Source organism: Lissotriton vulgaris, chromosome 6 (genome assembly GCF_964263255.1).
Source record: "Lissotriton vulgaris chromosome 6, aLisVul1.2, whole genome shotgun sequence".
Lineage (NCBI taxonomy): Eukaryota > Metazoa > Chordata > Amphibia > Caudata > Salamandridae > Lissotriton > Lissotriton vulgaris.
This window is the reverse complement of record NC_141694.1, coordinates 1,767,300,077-1,767,323,078: the sequence shown is the minus strand read 5'-3', so window position 1 is coordinate 1,767,323,078 and position 23,002 is coordinate 1,767,300,077. Positions and strand designations below refer to the sequence as shown.

Genomic DNA, 23,002 nt, shown 5'->3' with positions numbered 1-23,002 from the left:
CACTGGTAAGGACATCACGTTGTTGCTCTTGAATTTCTGGGATCTGTTATGCAGAAAGGAGGTGAACCATTTAAGAACAGTCCCAGATAGACCCATTCTGGTGTGTAACAGCTCAAGTAAGTTCTCATGTTTGACAGTGTCAAATGCTGAGGAGAGGTCAAGAAGGAAGAGGAGGCAGGTATCGTTTTGATCTAGGATTTGGAGTGCATCATCAATTATGTGTGTCATGGCAGTTTCAGTACTGTGCCCTGCTCGGAAGCCTGATTGCTGAGGGTTGAGGAGGTCAAATTGATCGATGTGTTTTGTCAATTGGAGTTGTACGCATTTTTCCAACAGTTTTGCAAGGGTGGGAATGTTGGTGATAGGACGGTAATTGTTTAGGTCAGTAGGGTCAGCTGTTGGTTTCTTGAGTATAGGTGTAACTTGTCCAATTTTGAGGGAGTCGGGGATGAGTCCTTGTTGTAGAGAACTGTTAATAATTTTGGTCCAGAGTGGGAGGAGTAATGGGATGAAATCCTTTAATACGTTGGCAGGAAGGGGGTCTGTGAGGTGATTAGAGGGTTTCAAAGTACTGAGCAGTTTGACAATTGTTTCTTCCGAGTAGGTGTCAAAGGATGTCCATGCAGCATTGTTCTTTGGTACAGTGGGTGTTATGATGTCGGGGTTGGAGTAAAGGTTTACGTCATTACGGAGGTCGCTCCTTATGTTGTCAGTCTTTAGATTAAAGAAAGCAGAGAAGTCTTCACAGGATGGTATATCGCCTATTGTGCTATGTGAGTGTTGGGGTTGTTCCTTGGATTGTGTTTTGATGAGTTCAAATAGTTTTCTTGGCCGTTTTTTTGCTTGGTCGAGCTGGAGGCTGAAGTAGTCTGATTTTGTGCGCTTGATTTTCCTGAAGTAGGCGTTTCTTTTTTTCTTCAGAGTTTTAAGGTGCAGTGCCGGAGGTGTTGATCTCCAGGTGCGCTCTGCCATACGCATGGTTCGTCTATCTTCATTGAGTCTACCATCGTACCATGGGTTGGAGTTCTTAGTGGAGACTATTTTCAATTGCAAAGGGGCGGCCTCGTTGATTATTGAGGTCATAGAGTTGAGGTAGTGGTCGGTCAAAGATTGAACGTCAGGAGTGCCGGTAGGGGGAAGGAGGAGATTGCAGCTGTGGGTGGGGGTAAAGAATTTGGGTTGTGTTTCCTCAGGTCCCTTTTCCAAACCTTGGATTTAGTGGTTTGAACCGGGTTAAGTTTAACTTTTTCATTGATGAAGAATGTGATAATGTGGTGGTCTGACCATTCACAGGGTTGGATTGATCCAAGCTGGGTAGAGTTCTCTTTGGAGATGATAAGGTCTAGGATAGAGCCTTTATCGTGGGTCAGGCTGTTGCACATTTGGGTGAGGTCAAGAGCATTGAGGTAGTTTTTGAGACTATTTACCACTGCGTCATTGTGATCGTTCCAATGGAGATTGAAGTCACCAAGGAAAATTTGAGTGTTTTGCCGTCCGGAAAAGGTTGAGATTGTGTCCATGAGTTGTTGAGTGAAGATGAGCTTGTCCCCAGGTGGGTGGTAGATGACGTGTAGAGAGCATACAGGTTTGCTCTCGCTGATGACATCGAGGCAGATGTATTCGCAGGAAGTGAGTGAGGGGGAGGTGGCTCTAGTAACTGCAAGGTTGCTCCTATAAATACATGCGATTCCCCCGCCTGTCTTGATGGACCTGTCAAGTCTAATGATGTGGTAGTTGGGTGGAACTAGGATGTCCATGATAGGTGACGAAGATTCGGTTAACCAGGTTTCAGTGAGAATGGTTAGATCAGGGTCCAGTGTTTTGATGAGAACAGCAATGTCGGAGGAGTGTCTAGGGACCAACCTGCAGTTGAGAAGTATGCATTTGAGCCTGGGGTGTATAGGGAGGTAGATGGTTCTAGAGTGAGAGGGACTTTTCTAAGGTTATTTGGGGCGGAGCCTCTGTTGTTGTTTTGTGTGGAATGCCTAAGGGGGGTTAGAGTGAATCGTGGGGATGGAGCAGTGTGTGGTGGCTAAGTGGTTTTGGGGAACTGGGCTAGATACGATAGGGCTCACTACGATACACTAGAACAGCTGTTGCAACACCTGCTTGATGTTTACAAAGAGGGAGCAGAAATGATCATACAGGAGGGAAAGTAAATTTCTAATGCATCCATAAAATGTGCACTAGATGCAGCAGACACGGCAGCTAGGACCATTAACACTAGTGTAATGCTAAGACGTCACGCCTGGCTCAGCATCTCTGGCTTTAAACCAGAGATTCAAACAACTCTGCTCAACCAGCCAGTGAACCCTGACTTTCTTTTTGGTCCCGATGTAGACACGAACCTTGAGAAAATTAAAAAAGACACTGAGACGGCAAAGTCCATGGGGGCTCTGCAGTCACAGCAGTTTAGGGGCAGTTCCTTTCGTCGCTCCAGTAATAGAGGAGCCTCTAGAGGACAGGCTTTACAGCAAGCCCAGTACAACAAGGGGAGCACGCAGACCACCTATACCAAGAATAACAGGGGTCGATATCGGGGGAACAGCACCAAAGGCAGAGGACGTGGAAATAACAATACTAGATCCTCCACCCCCAACAAACAGTGACGCCTTGTCACTGCCCCCTGACCATTTATCACCAGTCGGGGGGAGACTCCAGCAGTTCCTGCCAGTCTGGGAAGGCATTACCACAGACAGGTGGGTGAGACAACTTATCCGATACGGCTATTGTCTGGAACTAACCTCCACTCCCCCCAACCTACCCCCAAGGCACCGTCCTATGTCCGCAGAGCACTTGCACTTATTTCAGCAAGAAGTCATCTCCATGCTGCAAAAAGGGGCAATAGAACTAGTGCCTGTAGAAGAGCAGGGCACAGGGGTGTACTCTCTGTACTTCTTAATCCCAAAAAAGGACGGCTCCCTGCGGCCCATTCTAGACCTCAGACCCCTCAACCAATACATACTGTTAGAACACTTTCATATGTTAACCCTACAACAGGTCCTACCATTGCTCAGTCAGGGCGACTTTTTAGCAACCCTAGACCTAAAAGATGCATATTTCCACATTCCCATTCACCCGAGTCACAGGAAATACCTCAGGTTCACCATCAACAATCAGCATTACCAATTCAAAGTCCTGTCTTTCTGGGTAACCACTGCCCCCAGGGTGTTTACCAAGTGCTTAGCAACTGTAGTGGCACACCTTCGGAGACAGCACATCCATGTCTATCCCTACCTGGACGATTGGCTTGTCCAGGCCAAATCAGCCCAGCAGTGTGCCAGCCCCATGTCACGCACAATTCACCTTCTACACAGTCTGGGATTTTCACTGAACTACACGAAGTCGCACCTTCAGCCCGCTCACGTGCAACAGTACCTAGGGGCGACAATAAACACTCTGACAGCAACAGCGCAGCCAAACTCTGCCAGAGTCAACAGCATGCAGTTGCTGATTCAGAAATTCAGGCCCCAACAATCGCTCCCAGCGCAAGTTTTCATGCAGATGATCGGTATGATGGCATCCTGCATATTCATAGTCCCGCACGCGAGGCTACACATGCGTCCCCTTCAAGAGTGCTTAGCACAACAGTGGAACCAGGCTCTTGGGCAGCTAAAAGACCTAGTGTTGGTAACCGGTCGTGCATACAACTCTCTGCATTGGTGGAACACACAGAACCTTTGCAGGGGACGACCGTTCCAAGAGCCTGTCCCACAAGTAGTGCTGACAACGGACGCATCTCTCCAGGGCTGGGGAGCGCATGTCCTCCATTATACTGTGCAGGGACTATGGACGACACAGCAGAAAAGAATGCATATCAATCTTTTGGAGCTGATGGCAATCTTCTTGGCACTAAAAGCATTCAAATTGCACCTGTGCAACAAAGTCGTGTTGATCCGGACGGACAGCATGACTGCCATGTATTACATCCAGAAGCAAGGAGGCACACACTCTCCGCAGCTATCTCATCTGGCCCAGAGCACGTGGAAGTGGGCCATCCAAAGGAACATCTTCCTCATGGCAGAACATCTCCCGGGCAAGGACAACCAGATGGCGGACCTGCTCAGCAGGCACAGTCATCAAATGCACGAGTGGGAGATTCACCCCTCAGTGCTCCAACCATATTTCCAGCAGTGGGGTCATCCAGAAATAGACCTCTTCGCCACAAAAGAAAATGCAAAATGCCAAACCTTCGCCGCCAGGTTCCCACACCCGCAGTCTCAGGGCAATGCGATATGGATGAACTGGTCAGGCAAATTTGCGTACGCTTTTCCTCCAGCACCGCTCATACCGCTAGTGGCGCGCAAACTGCGGCAGCACTCCATGACGCTCATCCTGGTTGCTCCAACGTGGGCACGTCAGGCTTGGTACACCACCTTCCTAGAACTCTGTGGTGCCTCACCAGCGGCTGCGCCTCACGCCCAGTCTCCTCACTCAGAACCATGGAGACATGCAGCATCCAGATCCACAACAGTTGAGCCTTGCGATATGGCTCCTGAGGTCATAGAGTTTGGCTACCTCAACTTGCCCCCTGACTGTATGAACATCATCAAAGAGGCAAGGCGGCCTACAACTAGGGCGTGCTATGCAGCCAAATGGAAACGTTTTGTCATTTACTGTTCCAATAATGACATTGATCCGTTTTGTATGCGTCCACGCAAAACATCATATGTTACTTGCTGCATCTATATCGTTGCAATCTGGCGTATAGTTCCATTAGGATGCATTTGGCCGCCATACCAGCTTATCTTCAAAACAGGCAGCATCTTTCACTTTTCAGAGTGCCTGCCATTAAAGCCTTCTTGGAAGGACTCAAAAGAGTGATCCCTCCCAGACACCCTCCTTCACCTGTCTGGAATCTAAACATCGTTCTCAACAGGCTCATGGGCCACCCTTTGAGCCTCTTCATTCTTGTGAGATACAGTTTCTTACATGGAAAGTGGCCTTCCTGATAGCCATCACAACACTGAGAAGAGTTAGTGAGCTTCAGGCCCTAACAATTCAAGAGCCCTTCCTACAAATTCATGCTAATAGGGTAGTGTTGCGCACCAACCCCAAATTTATGCCTAAGGTTATCTCGCAGTTCCACATTAACCAAAACATAGAGCTGCCAGTTTTCTTTCCAAACCCAGATTCAGTGGCAGACAGGGCGCTGCACACCTTAGATGTTAAAAGAGCTCTCCTGTATTACATCAACAGGACAAAAGACTTTAGAAAGACTAAACAACTGTTTGTAGCCTTCTCTCCACAACACAAAGGCAACCCTATTTCCAAGTCAGGTATAGCCAGATGGATTGTTAAGTGCATACAAATCTGTTATCAAAAAGCTAAACGCACCTTAACAGTTCCCCCAAGAGCGCATTCCACACGCAAGCTAGGGGCATCCATGGCTTTCCTAGGTAACATTCCTCTAGAGGATATATGTAGAGCAGCCACATGGTCCACCATACATACATTTACCAAACACTACTGTGTAGATGTGCACTCCAAACAGCAAGCTGCTGTTGGACAGGCTGTTCTCAGAACTCTCTTTCAGACTGCTGCAGCTGGCACGGGCAACCGCCGCTAAGGAGGTAACTGCTATTTATTCTATGCACAGATCTGAATTCAGCAGCCCACATGCCTCGAACAGAATATGCTACTTACCAGTATGCATCTGTTCTTGGCATGTAGGGCTGCTGACATTCATATCAGTGTTTAGGGCTTACAATTTCATTCCTTAATATGGGGTAACGCTGTGCAGTCTTTAAAGGAGCTTGGAAAGACTAATGCACCTCTTCATCAGAGTCAATAACTTCATATGACATAAGATCTTTCTCAAGGTTTAGGTTTGGATTGCCCCATATCTGAGGGTCATCGTCCTCTAGGCAGGCAAGCTTTTGCACCAGGTGAAGTAGCAGAAGGCATAACTAGTCCATCTCTTAGAAGAGACAATCCGAAGAAGCTGCATCAGAGGAAGGACCTTACAAACTTCTTATCCATGGAAGATGGAGCAGGTACTCAACTGTGTCTCATTCAATAGGGCTTTAACAGAACAGAAAGAAACCTTTTGTCTGTATCACTTGGTGGATATTATCTTTGAAACCTTTGCCCTCAAGCCCACTTTAGATCTTCTGTTCCTGTTAATAATAGGACTTCTAGAACAACTATGGAATGTCTTTTTTTGAACAAAACAGTCTTCTGAAACAAAACAAAACAATACAAATCTAGCCATTAGCTTTCAGAAATAATTAATCATAGGACTTCAGCTGATCCATGTCAGGAAATGTGTTATTTGTTCCCTATGCTGGTCCAGAAGGTGAAATATGAGGTGGGCACCATGAATACTGAAGACCAAGAGAGAAAAAAGGAACGTACAACACTTCTGTAGTAGGGGAATATCCTGTTTTGAGCCACATAAGGGCAGCCTATGGGGCTTGTCTGTCCATGTCTGCCTCTCTATCATTCCAGAGGGTTTTTGCTGCCGAGGCAAGGGCAATCTGGACAGACTTTGCTGTTTGTGGATTTTTGGTGGAATTTCTAGTTGAAGTACTGGACAGTGTAGCCTGTTTGTAGGCTATATTATCTGTCTTAAGTGTCTGTGCATTTCTGCATTTTTTCGACACTTTAAGAGATTATTCTTGATTGCTCCGGGGTCCACGCACATGGGCGGGACTATTCACTAGATTATGACTATAACAGAGATACCCCTACTACAGAACTGGAGTAACAGGACAGAAACTACTCCTTCAGCATTAATCCTTGGTCGAGGTTTGATCAAACCTTCGAGTGGAACTTTGCACCTGCAACAGATGAAGCTTTTGTTTCCAATAGAAGATGATGCTTTCTGCCAAAGGAAAACCCAACTTAGCCGCTCATAGGAAGTTGTTGCAGGGATTTTGCTTGGAAGAACTGTGCCTTGGGAGACCAGGACTTCACAATGTAGGGACTGAGTTTTGTCTATCACGTCTGTACCTGTAGGCCCAAATCCAACTAGCTCACAGGTCCTCACCTGAACTCCTAACCTTTCCAGACTAGCAGGTGATTTTGGCAAACCTAGTACATGAACCTCTAGTCCCCAAGGAAACTGTGGAAACAGATCATCACTTTTAGTTTCTCACTCATGCATGTCCATAGTAAGCAAAAGAAAGACACAAATGAAGTTTACAATATATTTATTGAAACTATCCTAGTCTATTTTGAAGCAAGTGTGCTGCAGTAAGTAAACAAATACAACTGAGCAGCGTAATCAACATTTCTAGCAGGCTATATACGCAATTAACAACCCAACCATGGCAGCTGATTTATTTAAAGCTACCCTCACTAAGTGAGCACAGGGATATATTAGTGATCTCTTGGATTAGCAACGGACCACATATCTGGTGTGTGCGGTTAGGTGGTCCGCATCATAGATGTAAACTCAGTTTACGCAAAGCTGCTGCCTTTGTTCCAGGATATGTCTCTCTGCTGGAATTCTGCTCTACCTCTCGGTTGGAATTCTCCTCTCTGCCCCCCAAGGGGCTGAGACATGGTTTATAGGATAAGAACTACTGTATTTGAATACTGCAGCTGTGCTACTGGTGTAAGTCTAAAAACGCTAGGAGATGTTGCTGTCCGGATACAAGAAAACAGTGCACCATGTTGTTTGATCTTGTACAAGATGTTCAGACTGAATCCCAAGAAGAGTCCCTGAATAACCAATAACATGCAGCGTATTCTATAATAATACCACGTCATAAAATCTAATGTATTCTATGTGTCTGTGCAAAGCCGTTGCAGGCTAAAACAGCAGTCAAGGAGCTTAGGAGTTAGGAGAGGAAGACGAGTTGTGGGCAGTTAATGCATTGTGATGTTGTGTTCTTCAACTCCTTCCGTGCTCATGACGGCTCACGGCTGTCATGAGTCACAGTAGGCCTGTGTTCATGACGCGCCGGGAGCCGTCTGAACGTTGCCGCTCCGCCCACACGGTGTTAATTCCCCGCCTGTGCAGGAGAATTAAACAGTGGGCGGAGTTTGGACGGCTCCCGGCCGTCATGAGCACACGCCCACCGTGATTTATGACGGACAGGAGCCGTTGTGAGTACGGGAGCGCCACATCCAACCCCGCCCCCCTCGCACCGTGGCAGAATTTGCCCCACGGCAAAGGGGTTAAAGAAGCGAGTCTTCAAACATTTCCTAAATTGCTGCAGCGTTGGGGAGGTCCCGGTGGATACAGGGATGTTGTTCTAGATCCTGGTTGCATAGATGGGAAAGCTCTGTTTTAGTTACAGGCAGGGGCATATTTTTGAGCGCTGGTAGGTAATAATAATGTAATAATACACGCAGACCACTCAAAAGTTAAAGTGCCATAAATGCTCTTCGGGGAAATTAAGATATAAGACCCTTCTTTTACAAAGTATATTAGGTCGGGAGGTTTTCGAAAAAAAATCGGCCCGGTCAAGGGTCTGGAATTATGCGGAAAAAAGAAGCACGGACTGAGGAAACGTTTTACCAATTATCCCAGTTCCTTATTCAACAGAGCCATCTTGTGGTCAGTAGAAGAAGTTCAGTTGTTTTTCTCAAATATCCTCGAAGCGATTAATATTCTGGCAGCTGTCATCAAGACGTGTGGCAGTGCGTGAAGCCGGATTCTCCAAGAACGGACAGACGAGTTCGCTGTAGACATGTTGTAGGTTTTGCTGTGCAGGGCGGAGAGGTGGTTCTGTCGCACCGTCTTGTATTTAGACGAGCTGTGTTTGGGTTTAGGCCGGCCATAGTTGCTGATCCCCTGAAGACGTGCAGCTTCAATCCCCATTCCATCCTCAATGGAGTCTTAAGCCATCGGAAGACAGTGAGACAGTCTTGTGTAGAGGAAGTGAGCAGGACAGTCTGAAGAACCACAAAACAGAAAGAAAATCAAGCTGCAGTCTTGTGTTATTGGGGCAGAGCTCCGAATGCATGCTTTCTTATTCCAGTCCATGTCACTTACAGTTTCCTGAAATATTAGAGGGCCCGCCATGAACCCCTGATAGCCAAGTCCAGATGTTGGCCCTGCGGTGGGTGGGTGGGTGGATCGGGTGGGCTGCTGGAATAAAGTGCTGTGACATTCCTATCACATTCCCGATCAGACGCTCCGTAATGCTCCCAAGGGTGAGATCGCAAATTGTTATAATGTACGATGCTTTATGGATACATATATTTGTAGCAGATTTCAGGATCAGCCCTCTCTCTACGTTTGTTTGTGGGTTGAATGTGAGCCTTTTTATCCAAAGACTGCACTGATGGTGTCAACTGGTGTTCATAGTAAGCACACGCTTCCTTCAATTTAGAGAAAGACATTCACTTTTACTCCTCTTGGCTGTGTCCAGGTGTTAGTATATACGGTTTAACAGTGTGTCCGTCACAAAAAGTGATAAAGCAGCACCTTGTGTGTCCTTATATAAAATACGTAGTCCCGCAGGCTGGTAGCCGAATTTTCCGGGGAGTGAGTAAACTCCCGTGTATTCGATAGCCCCAATATGGGGAGCCCGTCACATTCAAAGTTCTGCGGGTAGTCGTGTTCCTGGTATGGCCCATACCAGGAACACGACTACACGCACGGAAAATTCGGCTACCAGCCTGCAGGACTGCGTGACTCACTAGCTGACCTGATAGTCTCTCAGATCCTTGTGGAGGGCTATACAGGCTCCTACGTCGATCACACTGTAACTGAATAGGATTACCAAGAACTCGCACCTGAGTTCCTTCTCTCTGATGTTGAAACTTGTGTCCGGTTCTAGGACCACCGAACCAAACCTGGTCTCGAGCCCGGCCGGGTCCGAAGTATCACCGGCTAAGCGACCTTACAGTGGGCCTTTATAATCCGAAAGCCCTGAAGAGTCGCGGAAATTACATTCCGTTGCAACGAAACACGTGTCGGCTGGCTATAAAGACAATTAAATGAAGACTTCTTATTTCTAAAGACATTGTTGTTTCTTCTGGCAGCTGTGATTGGAATGTTAAGGTGTCCGCCAGGATACACATCTTGCTATACTTTCTTGTTGTGTGCAGTGGGCATTTCGCTGTTGTGTCTTAGTGTGTTGGCCTTTCAACGCACACCTTTTGAGGGGTTAAAGGGCTTACCTCCTCGCCCTATTGCACTACCTCGTAACTAGTTTTCCTTTATATCTTTGCGATTAATTATTAGCTGATCGCCCAGTATTTCCCCTCAATCCAAAAACCCTGCCTCAAAAGATTTTCATTTCTAGAAGTAGTTACCGTTTGCAGTGTTAGCTGCTGTATGAACATCACTAGTATTTTTTTCTTGAGCTGGTTGCTTTAACATTTTGTTAAATTAGTCTGCAATTCTTCCTTTTTCTCACCTATGTTCCTCTGCTTCACTTCTATACCTTTAAATCCAGTTTTTAAAAACAATGGAAACTATACAAAAGTTTGTTCTGTCTCTTACCCTCATTCATTATATATGATTGTTTGTGTGTAGCACGTAGTGCAAACACCTATTCCACCTGAAGTCTTATGAGCACTAGGTGTGCTCAAGTTCAGTCTTTGCGTTGATGAAATTACATGAACATCATTGGCTGTCCCTGTCCCACCTAATGCGAGAGCTGAGCGTGATGCAACTAGATGATCTGACCTTACCAGTGGTTGTTAGTCAAGGACGCTTGTAGACTGTTTCATGATCATTCTTTTCCTCTGCAAATTGCTAACTAAGTTTTGTAAAAATATCTCCCGCAGTACGGTCTTGTTTATCTCTTTGGCTGAATCAGATTTTTGTTTTATGACCTAATTCAAATAGTTTTGTGATCCCAAGAAATTCTTTGACTCGGGGAAGATCTTCAAGGGCAAGAAGAGGAGAAACCTCCCTCTGTTTTTGAGCATTCGGTTTTGGCACCTAGACTTTTAAGATAATGTTGTCTTGAATGTACCACAGAAACACTTGTAAGCCATTCAAGTAGCAAGAAAGTGTGACCCAGGAAACAGTACTGAAGCAAGGAGATAGGTACGCGCTCTCGAGAAGGGGATCGATCCCCTTTCTATCCCGGTCAACTGACCCAGATGATTTCAATTTCTGTACTATGAGCGCTGGGTATGATGAGCAAGAATCCACCTCTAAACTTGGAGACGGATTCAGACACTTCCTCTACAATGCCAGGAGCTCAGGAAACACTTTGAACCACTTTTATTGGTTTTTATTTTCTTCTCAATCCCAATATAGTGCTTCATACATGGAGCAGAAGCTTTTAGATCATATGGCAGCTTCAGTTATACAGCATTTTTTTGTTTCCATGTCTTCTACTCCTAAAATAAGGCCCTCCCTTGTGAGTGGAGGAGTTCCACCAGGAGGTCTCACTCCTGGCGGAAATCTGACACTCGTAAATACAAGTCTCTCTGAAGTGCCCTGAATTATTGGTACCGAATCCTCCTGACCCGATGGCACCGCTGCCCTCTTGCGCCCTGTAGACAAATGCCTCACCTCCTTCGGAAGTAATTAAAAATGCAATGAGTAACACAAACCTTTTGTGACTTAGTACATGTCCAATAGGTGGACGTTTAATCTTTACGGTATTCAGTGGAGACATTTTTCAGGCCTGGAAAATCACAAAAGTGCACAGCCGGATAGGAGAGAAAGCAGATTTTTTTGGGGTGTGTGTGTGTGTGAGTGAGGGGCGATTTTTGGCCTCATTTCTATACACACATTCATCTTTATCATTGTACAGTGCTTATGCAAAATTCTGATCAATAAGAGAAAAAAACTGCGTTTCCCAAATTATTAGGATCCATTGGTGCCGAGTATAACCCGCCATTGCCCATAAAGATTTTTTTTTCATTAATGAACTGAAACATTGAACATTCTGACCTGCTCTGGTTCCAAATTGATTTTGGCCTAAGTGAACACCACCTCAGTGACATTACAGCATGTTGTACAGACTCCACTTACTGTATAGTTGACTCTGAACACATATTTGTTTTACTTCTAGGCGATGCCATCCATCCAGATTCCAGTTTCTCCACACATATTTACCAGCATTAGCTGGGCGGCTTCACCACCCAGCATTCCTTCCCTCTCTCCGGTGAGTTATTCTTTGATTCTGTTTGATCTTTTTTGTGGCTGTTTTGCTATTTAATTTTTTTTATGATCTCCTATTTGAAGACAAGTTAATAAGTAAACAGTAACAACATGTATGTCTGCTTAGTACAGCCGAGGCACATCGTAATGGAGCCTCTAGATACATGGGCCTTTAACGTGGGGGCCACAAGAAGGATGATCTTGTTATACAGTCTCAGAAGCTTCAAGGGCAGGGAAATGGAAAGGGAAGAGCGCTGCTCTGGGGCTTTTGAGTAGACCACTATCTGGGGTTTTTGAGTAGACCACTATAGGCGGAAAGGTGCGTGGTCTGGAAGCTGAAACTCTTCCAATATGGTCTGGCATCCGGGTGGTTACTTTGTGACATGATGTTACTTTGTGGAAGTGGAGACGGAATGGAACATGACAGATCTGGCTTAGGTGGAATTGCTCCAATAGGGAAGGAAATCTTTGTAAAATTATTACAATCTCGCATCTGAAAAACAAATTTTAGTGTTAGAAGGATTTACAGATCTTAAATATAGCATTTCCTCTCTTAAAACACATTGTGTTGATATGCTTTTTGTATCCTGCATAGTATCCCAAATGAAACCCATTCAAAGTTTTTTGAATGTTTTGTGTAGTCGCAATGCATTACACACAACTGTCAATTTCAAATAATGTTTCTTTATCCCAAGTAGTCAACAGATTTGAATGCCTTTTTGTAGTAATTCCATAACTTGCCAAGTCTAAAGTAATTTGGCACAGTACTGAAACTGTGTATGACCTTGTAATCAGTTTGTTGCACAGGGATCCTCCTTTTGAAACGCATGCTTTTTTTACCTGCATTGTTTTGTCACTGAAATCATAATGTGAGCCAAATTAATATTATATATTTCCAATCTTGGGACTTCAGTTAGGTTTCAACATCCTACCAATTCTTAATTTGAAAAGATATCAATGTAAATGGTATTCTTTTTTTGTGCCAGTCTTCTATATCAACCCCTATTTCACAAATCGTTGATTTTTCAATGTTTTGCATTTACAGACACGCTTTTGGCATCTCATTCATTTTTTAAAGTTTATATAGCAGTCATATCTATTGCTCAATATTGAAATTATTATCTCTGTTTGTTGCATTCTTTGTGTAGTGCAGGAGCGGGGCAATTCTTAATCATGCTTCTCGAACAAATAAAAAAACCTGTAGAATCACCTCTTTCTCTGTTGCTAACACGTTCTAAATTCTTTCTAACTTCAGATTCGAAGCCGATCATTCAGTTTCAGTGATCATCAGCAGCAGACTGCGCCTTTGAAGTCCCAATTGATCGTCGCCTCTCCTCCTAGGGCACACAGTGGAACCAGGTAAGGAAGGAAAATTTGGTGGTAGCAGATAAAAAATGTGTATGTCTTTATTGGTGATGGAGTTTGGAAGTGCAGCCATCAGTAACACCTAATCCCTACAAGGTACATAAAGTGGGCTTTGAGTCTTCCAGTTTTAACCATCAGCTTCTCTTTGATCAGCTTCTTTCAGCCATTGGCTGGGGACTTTGTCAATCACATCCTGGTGCAGCCTAGTGGGGTATTCATCTTTCCCCTAATGTTATTGGCTGTTTGGGTGTAAAGTTCCGCCTCCACTGCAGTGCTGGCATTGAACTGCATGACGAATTACTTTACAACTACTGTCCCTATAGGTTAATGACTGCCCTCCTCCTATCTGTGCTATTTTCAGAGAAAACCAACATAAATTGACTACATATTTTAATCTCGTTTCAATTTAATGTGTGTGTCTTGAAAATTCAAGCTCAGGCAGTTGGATATATAAACAAAATGATCACAGCTGTGTGAAGGGCAAGCACAATTTTTTGTGAAATCTCACAACTTCTGCCCAGTTAAAACATGTACTCTAGCTCCCAACATGTTGGTGGAGTAGAGCGCCTGTTAAGTAATGCTCAGATAATTGTCTGGCGACATCTGTGCTGTTAACCAAGACCATAACAAGTATTTACAATGCAATGGTCTCTGCATTATTAAAGGTAGAGCTATTTGCATTGCTCATGACATTTTTTTTCATTTTCTTTTTTTTTAAAACATAAATAAATGGTATTGTCATTTACAATGGCAATAGGTGAACATTAGACAGTAGTAGAGAGTATTTCCGGACACAGAGCCACACACACACACACAGACAGCTCTGTCTGTGTGTGCGTGGCTCTCTCTGTGTGTGTGTGTGCGTGGCTCTGCCTGTGTGTGTGTGCGTGGCTCTGTCTGTGTGTGTGTGTGTGCGCAGCTAAGTCTGTGTGTGTGCGGCTCTGTGTGTGTGTGCATGGCTCTGTCTGGGTGTGTGTGTGCGCGGCTCGGTCTGTGTGTTTGTGCGTGGCTCTGTCTATGTGTGTGTGGCCCAAAATTAAATATGGATAAATACAGACGTATATGTTAAAAAAATAAATACCATAAAAGCGGGACCCTAATTAAAATAACTTGGGTGGTTCGTTTTTTTTTTTTTGTGTGTAAATTTAGACATACTGCTTTGTGTGTTTTCTGCTTTATTCATTGACTCGTAGGGATAAATAGAGGCCAGGGGTGTGCTGGCGTTGGTTTCTCCAGCACCAGACTATCTGTGTCAACCAGCTTCCCTTTGGGTATCAGCTGCCTTCTGATTTCTGACTACATAATGCTTTATTGGAAACATTTTGAATGTGTGTGGAACAGCAGTACCTGAAGAGTAATGTGTGTGGGTTTTGCTTACCACGAGAAGCTTTGCTGCTTCTACGTTTTCATGGACTTTGACAGACAAAATATCGATGTCTGGTCATTTAGAGAAGGTTTTCTATATACCTGTGTAAAGTAGTTTATGCTTCAGTTTAAAACGGTATATATAAATAAAACATTGTTTGAATATATATTTATGCGCAACATACATGTGTATGTCTGGACATGAAAATATTATTACAAATGGATATATATATATGTGTGATCAAGCCACTCCGGTGGTGAAACGCGTTATGGCGGACTCATGAAGGAATAAACGCTACTTGCTTTTTGCACTCACTTTGGGCTCGTGTCTGCTTCTTTGGTGCTGACTGGGACTTCGTCGTTGCACCTAACCTGTGTAAGCAGCCTTTCGGATATATATATATATATATATGTTCCAAACTCCATTTCACCAACTGCCACTCCTGTTATCCTCGGGTGCCTCCTTAACGCACAGTGAGATGCGTATATTATCGAAAAACACACAGTTCAAATTCTTTAGAACCGCTCCTCAATTAAGGACACTCAGGTCGTTCTTTGTAGTCTCATAGCCACATTTATTCAAAAAGTGTTCTACACACACATGTCAAGTCAACAAACGCGTTTCGGCGTTGCCGCCTTCGTCAGTGTATATATATATATATGGGTTTATGCCTTATACAGAGCGGGGACTAAATTTAATTGTAACTGGGTGTCTGTATTGATGTAGTATGCGTCTATCTATATAGTTTGGTGTGTGTGTCTGTATACATGTTCATTTGTATGTTAAACAATCTCCACCTCTTTCTTTCCGTCCACTCTGACCCTTCCCAGAGGTTTCAGACTACTATGGACTCTCAAATATGCTTTCTAAACGTTTTCCTCTGATCTGCCCAATTCATCCGACTAACATGTGCACAGTTGCACATATCCACCACTCCCAATACATTTGCATCTCTTTTCTTTCCTAATTCACTTCAGTTAATCTATCCCTTTTCAAACCACTGGAGTTAATGCATGATATTCAATAACACAACTAATCATATAAGGAAAATAATTAATTCATTACCCCTCGGACGCATCTTAATCAGACTGGGACAGCTGACTGCAGGGTGCATGCACAATCTGAAAGAAACAGGTTAGTATTAGATTCCTTACCTTAGAATATCCCCAGGCGTCAGTCTGGATCCGGAAACTTTTGCGTAGCAGTACCCCTGCGCGTCTGTAGGTGTCGTCTGCAGGCGTCCCCTGCGGCTCCGCGTCCGTGCGCCGTGATGACGTCGCTGGAGTATATAGACGCCGCCTCCGTGCGCTGACGTCAGTTCTTCTTTTTTCCGCGCCAGTTAGCGCAGATCCGAGAAGTGCAGTACTCCGGTCTTTTGACCAAGTTTTTGATCTTTGATCTTTTTGACTCTTCTTACGGTGCCGGTAGGATGCCCGGTTTTAAGAACTGTGACGACTGTGACCGTACGATGTCGGTCACGGACCATCACCAACTCTGCCTCCGGTGCCTGGGCCCCGACCACGACGTGGACGCCTGCGTCGATTGCCGGGCCTTGACGAATAAAGCTAGACGGGAGCGGTCCCGCAAGCTGCTCGAGCTCCGGGTGTCGGCCCCGTGTCGAGAGCGGTCCCGTTCCGGCCGGAGGTCAAGGGAGCGGTCGCGGAGCCGTCACGAGCGCTCCGGGAGTCGTCACCATTCCTCTGGTTCCTCAGGTAGGAAGCACAAGAAGTCGGGGCGTCGTCATCGTACCCCCGACTCCCGCGCGATGCGGCCTGTGGTTCGGGTGGCCCCATCCCCGTGGCTCCGCGCGAGTCGCCGGCGCGGCCTGCTCCATACCCTGCGGTCCCTGGGCAAGGTGCGTCGCCCGAGGAGATAGAGGCGCTCCTCATGGCCATGAGGGCTCTGTCTCCTCCGACGGGTTCTGCGGCGCCTTCGGGCCCTGTGGTCCCGTCCGGGGGCCCTAGCGGTTCGGGTGCTCCTGCCTCGACGCCGTCGGGTGCTCCGGCGCCGCCGACGGCTCCGGCCCCGGCGCCGCAGGGGCCCTCAGGGTCGACGCCAGCTGGTCAACCGGCCTCTCCGGCGCCGATTCCATCGGGGCAACCCCTGCCGGCGCCGGCTCCGGCCGGCGCTCCGGCTCCGGCCGGCGCTCCGGCTCCGGGCGGCGCCGCCCCATTCCCTCTCCCACTCCGGACGCGGAGTCGAACCGGCGTCGTCCGACGCCGAGTCCGACGCCGATGGGGCCTGTGAACCCCGAGGAGGCGGTCTACATTGTTGATTCCGAATATGGTGAAGATGTAGATTACGGAGAGGAGTGGGAGGGGTCTGAGGACCCTCTGACCCACGAGTGTCAGTACGACGTGGACTAGACAGGTGACTTGGGTGACGCCAGTGGTTTGGATGCATCCCCCAACCCTGGCTTTGTCTCGCCTCCTACCGTGGCTTCGGAGGAGGGGGCAGCTTATTCAGTGGTGTTGGAGGGCTGCCAAGGCCCTAAACCTTGTGCTCCCCGTCGCGGCCGTGAGGACTAACATCCTCACTGAGTTCCTCAAACCGCAGTCATGCCCACAGGAGCCACTGCTGCCGTTCAACGAGGCCTTAACTGACGTTCTTTTGGGCACGTGGTCCAGGCCCGCTTCAGGTTCGCCTGTTGATAGGAACGTGGCCAGACGCCACCGTCCGTGTTCGGACGACCCCAAGTTTCTGTCCACCCATCCCACCCCTGAGAGTCTGGTGATCCAGGCCTCCACTTCTCAAACCGCATTCCCGTCGGCCCCGCCCGACAGGGAATCAAAGAGGTACGACCAGTATGGCAAAAAGGTCTTCTCGTCCCTGAGTCTGGGACTGCGGTCTTGCAACACCGCGTGCCTCTTGGGCCGCTACACCCACTCTCTGTGGGATACGGTCGCGGACCTGCTGCCTGAATCCCCGCCGGAGGTACGGGCTAAGCTCGGTAAGGCTATGATTGAGGGCCGAGACGCAGCAAGATACTCCATCAGGTGTGGTCTTGATACGACCGACTCGCTGGGCAGAGCGATGTCAACGACGGTGGCGATTCGTCGCCACGCCTGGCTGAGGTCCGCCAACTTCTCGGCAGATGTCCAGAATGCATTGATGGACATGCCGTTTGATGGCAGTCGCCTGTTTGGCGACAAAGCGGACCACTCGCTGGAGCGCTTCAAGGACTCCAGGGTGACGGCCAAGTCCTTGGATCTCTCGACCCAGCGCCAGCAAACGGGTTCGTTTCGCTTCTTTCGTGGCCAAGGAAGGGGCGGTCTCACACGTGCTGCCAGCCACGTGCCGCAACAGACTTATCAACGTGGTGGCGGCCGTGGAAACCGCCGTGGTGGCGGTCGGGGACAGCGGCGAGGTCAGGCCACACCTCCCCCTGCAGCATCTGCCACTAAATCCTCCTAGTCCGTGCTTTCAGGCCCATGTGACGCCGTTGGGGGGCAGGGTTCGCCATCACCTCTCCCACTGGCGCACAATAACATCGGACAGGTGGGTGCTGCAGCTCGTCCGAAGGGGCTACTCCCTCCCCTTCGAGACCACTCCTCCAGCCATGCCACCGCAGAACCACCGTGTGTCGGGGGACCACTTGACACTTCTGAGGGAGGAAGTTACGGCCCTCTTGGCCAAGGGGGCCATCAAGCTCGTTCCTGGGCCAGAAGTAGGACGTGGTTGCTATTCCCACTGCTTTCTGGTACCCAAGAAGGACAAAGGGGGCCTACGTCCTATCTTGGACCTAAGGAACGTCAACGGCTTCCTCCGGAAGGAGAAGTTCAAGATGTTGACATTGGCTCAGGTCTTGGCTGCTCTAGACCCGCAAGACTGGATGGTAGTGTTGGACTTGCAGGATGCGTATTTTCACATCCCCGTCCTGCCGGCCCACCGGCGTTACCTGTGGTTCACGGTAGGCCACGAGCACTTTCAGTTTATCGTGCTCCCCTTCGGCCTTACCAGCGCCCCACGGGTGTTCACAAAGGTGATGGCGGTGGTCGCAGCCCATCTGCGCAGATTGGGGGTTTCAGTCTTCCCCTATCTAGACGACTGGTTGTTGAAGGCGGGCTCGCCCCAGACAGTCGTCCACCACCTTCAGATGACGGCAGACCTCCTGCACGAGCTGGGGTTCTCCATCAATGTGCCGAAATCACACCTGTGTCCCTCTCAAAAGCTCCTTTTCATCGGAGCGGTTCTCGACTCGGCGCAGTTTCGGGTCTATCCTCCGGAACGGCGAGTCCAGGATATACAGGCTTTGATCCCCATCTTTCAGCAGCTATCCCGGGTTTCGGTCAGGTTGACGCTGCGGTTGCTGGGGCTGATGGCTTCCTGCATCCTTCTGGTGCATCACGCCCGGTGGCGGATGCGGGCTCTGCAGTGGGACCTGAAGTTTCAGTGGGCCCAGAATCAGGGCAACCTGTCCGACCATGTCTTGATCTCAGAGGGCACTGCAAGACAACTGCAGTGGTGGCTTACGGACCGCGATTGGGTCAGAGGCAGATCCCTCTCCCTTCACCAACCAGAGCACGTTGTTGTGACGGACGCGTCCCTCCAGGGCTGGGGAGGCCACTTGGGAGAGGCAGAGATCAGAGGCATCTGGTCTCCGACGGAGTCCCGGCTCCATATAAACCTGTTGGAGCTCCGGGCGATTCGTTTGGCACTGAAAGCATTCCTCCCCTTTGTCAACGGGAGTGTAGTGCAGGTGTTCACGGACAACACCACCGCCATGTGGTACTGCAACAAGCAGGGCGGGGTGGGGTCGTGGACCCTTTGCCTGGAGGCTCTGCGCCTCTGGCAATGGCTGGAACGTCAGGGCGTGACTCTGACGGTTCAACACCTGGCAGGTTCTCTGAACGCCAGGGCGGACGAACTCAGCCGTCGGTGCTCGATGGATCACGAATGGCGTCTGAACTCGGACGTGGCGCAAGGCCTCTTTCGGCAATGGGGAGAGCCTTGGTTAGATCTATTCGCCACAGAAGAGAACGCGCAATGTCATCAGTTCTGCGCGTTGGAGTTTTCAAGACGGCACTCGCACGGCGACGCCTTTCGGCGCGAGTGGAGTTGCGGTCTGTTATACGCCTTTCCGCCTATACCACTTCTGCCCAGAGTGCTGAAGAAGATCAGGTACGACCGGGCCCAAGTCATCCTTGTGGCTCCGGACTGGGCTCGAAGGTACTGGTATCCCGAGCTACTCAGCATGTCAGTCGGTCCCCCGATCCGCCTGCCCCTTCAGGAGGACCTTCTGTCGCAGCAGCAGGGGACGGTCCTCCACCCGACCTGTCCAGCCTCCACCTCCATGCGTGGAGATTGAGCGGCGACAGTTGAGGCCATTTGACTTGCCTCCTGAAGTCTGTGATGTGATTCTGGCAGCCAGGCGTTCCTCCACGAAATCGGTATAAGCCTGTCGGTGGAACAAGTTTGTGGCATGGTGCACAGCAAAGGCTGTGGATCCTCTCTCTGCCCCTCTTTCTGAGGTTCTTCTCTTCCTTCTTTCTCTTGCCCGGCAGGGCACTGCCCCGGGGCACTATCAAGGGCTACCTTTCTGCCCTTTCGGCCTTTCTAAGGCTACCTGATCAACCTTCTTTGTTCACATCCCCCATTGTAACAAGATTCTTGAAGGGCATCACACACATGTATCCACCTGTTCCGTTTGTGATGCCTCAGTGGGACTTGAACCTGGTTCTAACCTTCTTGATGTGTGCTCCCTTTGAGCCACTTCATTCCTGTCCTCTCCGTCTCCTGACATTAAAGACTGCCTTCCTGGTTGCCATCACCTCTGCCAGGAGAGTGAGTGAGCTCCAGGCTCTTTCTGTCAAGCCTCCTTTCATGTCCATTCATCCAGACAAGGTGGTTCTGAGAACTAGACCTTCTTTCCTGCTCAAAGTTGTCTCTGCTTTTCACATCGGGCAGTCCATCACCCTCCCTTCCTTCTTCCCGCCTCCGCATCCTTCAAAGGATGAAGAGCGGCTCAATCGTCTTGACCCAAAACGCGCGCTTTCATTTTATATGGATCGCACACACCAGTTCCGGGTGGATGACCAACTGTTTGTTGGCTACGTGGGTGCGAAGAAGGGACGGTCGGTACATAAACGGACCATCTCTCGGTGGGTCGTTCTGTGCATCAAAGCGTGCTACTCTTTGGCTCGGAAGGAGCCTCCTGTTGGGCTGAGGGCCCATTCCACTCGGGCCACGGCGGCTACAACTGCCCTGGGCCGGGGAGTCCCCTTGCAGGACATTTGCCAGGCGACTACGTGGGCCTCGCTGCACACATTTGCGAGGCACTACTGCCTGGACAGTAAAGTACGGAGGGATGGCTTCTTTGGCCGTTCTGTCCTCCAGGACTTTCTGGTGTAGGATTGTATTGGTTCGCAGACCCACCACCGGGGTTGGTATTGCTGGGGTATCTATTCTAAGGTAAGGAATCTAATACTAACCTGTTTCTTTCAGATGAACAAGTTACTTACCTTCGGTAACGATATATCTGTAAGAAACAGTAGTTAGTATTAGATTCCTTACCGCCCCACCCATCCTCCCCGTTCTGCGAACTGATACCTAGGGTTAAGGACATCCCTTTCAGGGCCCTAGTTTCAAATGGCACCAGTGTTGGTTCTCACATGGCTCTGCGTGTTCTGGTGCGGAAAAGCTGTGTGCAAAGAACTGACGTCAGCGCGCGGAGGCGGCGTCTATGTACTCCAGCGACGTCATCACAACGCACAACGCCGACGATGGACGCGGAGCCGCAGGGGACGCCTGCAGGCGACGCCTACCGACACGCAGGGGTACTGCTATGCAAAAGTTTCCGGATCCAGACTGACGCCTGGGGATATTCTAAGGTAAGGAATCTAATACTAACTACTGTTTCTTACAGATATATCGTTACCGAAGGTAAGTAACTTGTTCTTTTTGTAGGAAGCGCACCTCACATATCGATATTTTAGGAGCTGTGAAATGCAATCGTTGACTGGATTTAACACATATAATCGGATAACGTCTGCTTACCTCCCACGGTGGACTTGCAATGTTTGGTGAAGGAGTCGTTGGAGTAGCGCTGTACCAGGGAGGTTTTGCCCACTGTGGCATCGCCCACAATGAGTACTTTGAACAAGTGGTCGTGGCTCCCCATTACAAATCCAGTCAAAGACCTCGGTGAATCAAAACCACCTCCTATTCAATGCTATTTCCTAAGACACATCACCGAACCACAACTTGGATCTGCTGCCACGAACCCCTCCGCGAATACTCAAGGACGTGTTCCACTTTATACTCATTGAGGGAACTTCCTTATTGGCATGGGAAGTCAGTGCACAAGTTATTTAGGGAAAATGCATGCAAGGACATACACTGCTACCTTTTCCTCTCAGAAGACAGCGGGGGTGTCACTAACTCTTCCGTGATTAAATGTACCTTGCTATAACTAAATCGATTCCTTTGTCCGTGTCCCGCCGAGCCTCAGTATACATTCTACCAGCGCACCCGAGAGGTCTTCCCTGTCAAAGTGAAGTAGGTCTTGTAGTTAAACTGTCTCAGCACTAGAAACGCAAGCCACTGCCTACTCTGCCTAATGCAGGGACACTTGTACCCATGTACGCTTCTCCCGTGGTGGTCATCCAGGCTTGACGTACCCAACATTCACCGGCTCCAAAGCTACTTGGCACCAAAGCAGCTGGAGCGATTAGTCTCCGTCACACCCCGCCACCCTCTACACTTGCCACCCGCAGAACCAGCCTCTCTCGTGAAACGAACACAAACATCTCGGCTTCTAACTCATGTCTCGTGATCTATGAAGCCTCGGGCGGTCAGGTGACTGAAGTGAACCCGACATCTTTCTTTTGTTCCTTCCCATTCAAACTACATTTCCCACAACATAACAGGCGCTGCTATAATTTAACCCAGACAGAGAGGATGGAGCTGACTAGGAAGGCAGTAATGACGCGGGGGAGTAGTTTAGAACGTGCTGGTCTTGCTCCTCGTCAGAAATGCGATATTTTCGTCTTGTTTACAGACAAGGCACCTTTTGCTGTCTGAAGCAGTTGAAGTGCATATGGCGAGGGGTCAGACTCATAGCCAAAGACAATGAAATATCTCCGGACAGAGCTCCATTTTAGCGCTGCTCGGTGGGCCGTGGATATCAGGTGGTTCGCCTTCAGCCTTAGCAGTCTGAGCTGTACTTCAGGGCACCACGCAATGGGGAGCAAAGTACTGCACACCACTGAAGACAGGCCAACGGGGTCAAGCGGCTCTGAGAGCTG

General features: G+C 48.4%; 1 protein-coding gene across 2 annotated transcripts in view; it reads left to right on the top strand.

The window, feature by feature from the left end:
* ZNF395 (zinc finger protein 395) overlaps positions 1-23,002 on the top strand; it is a 118,935-nt gene that overhangs the window by 81,198 nt on the left and 14,735 nt on the right. For both annotated transcript variants that reach the window (XM_086928020.1, XM_086928019.1), the window contains exons 8-9: positions 11,937-12,029; positions 13,281-13,384. In XM_086928020.1, coding sequence (XP_086784146.1) covers positions 11,937-12,029; positions 13,281-13,384 — 197 coding nt within the window. The remainder of the gene's footprint in view (positions 1-11,936; positions 12,030-13,280; positions 13,385-23,002) is intronic.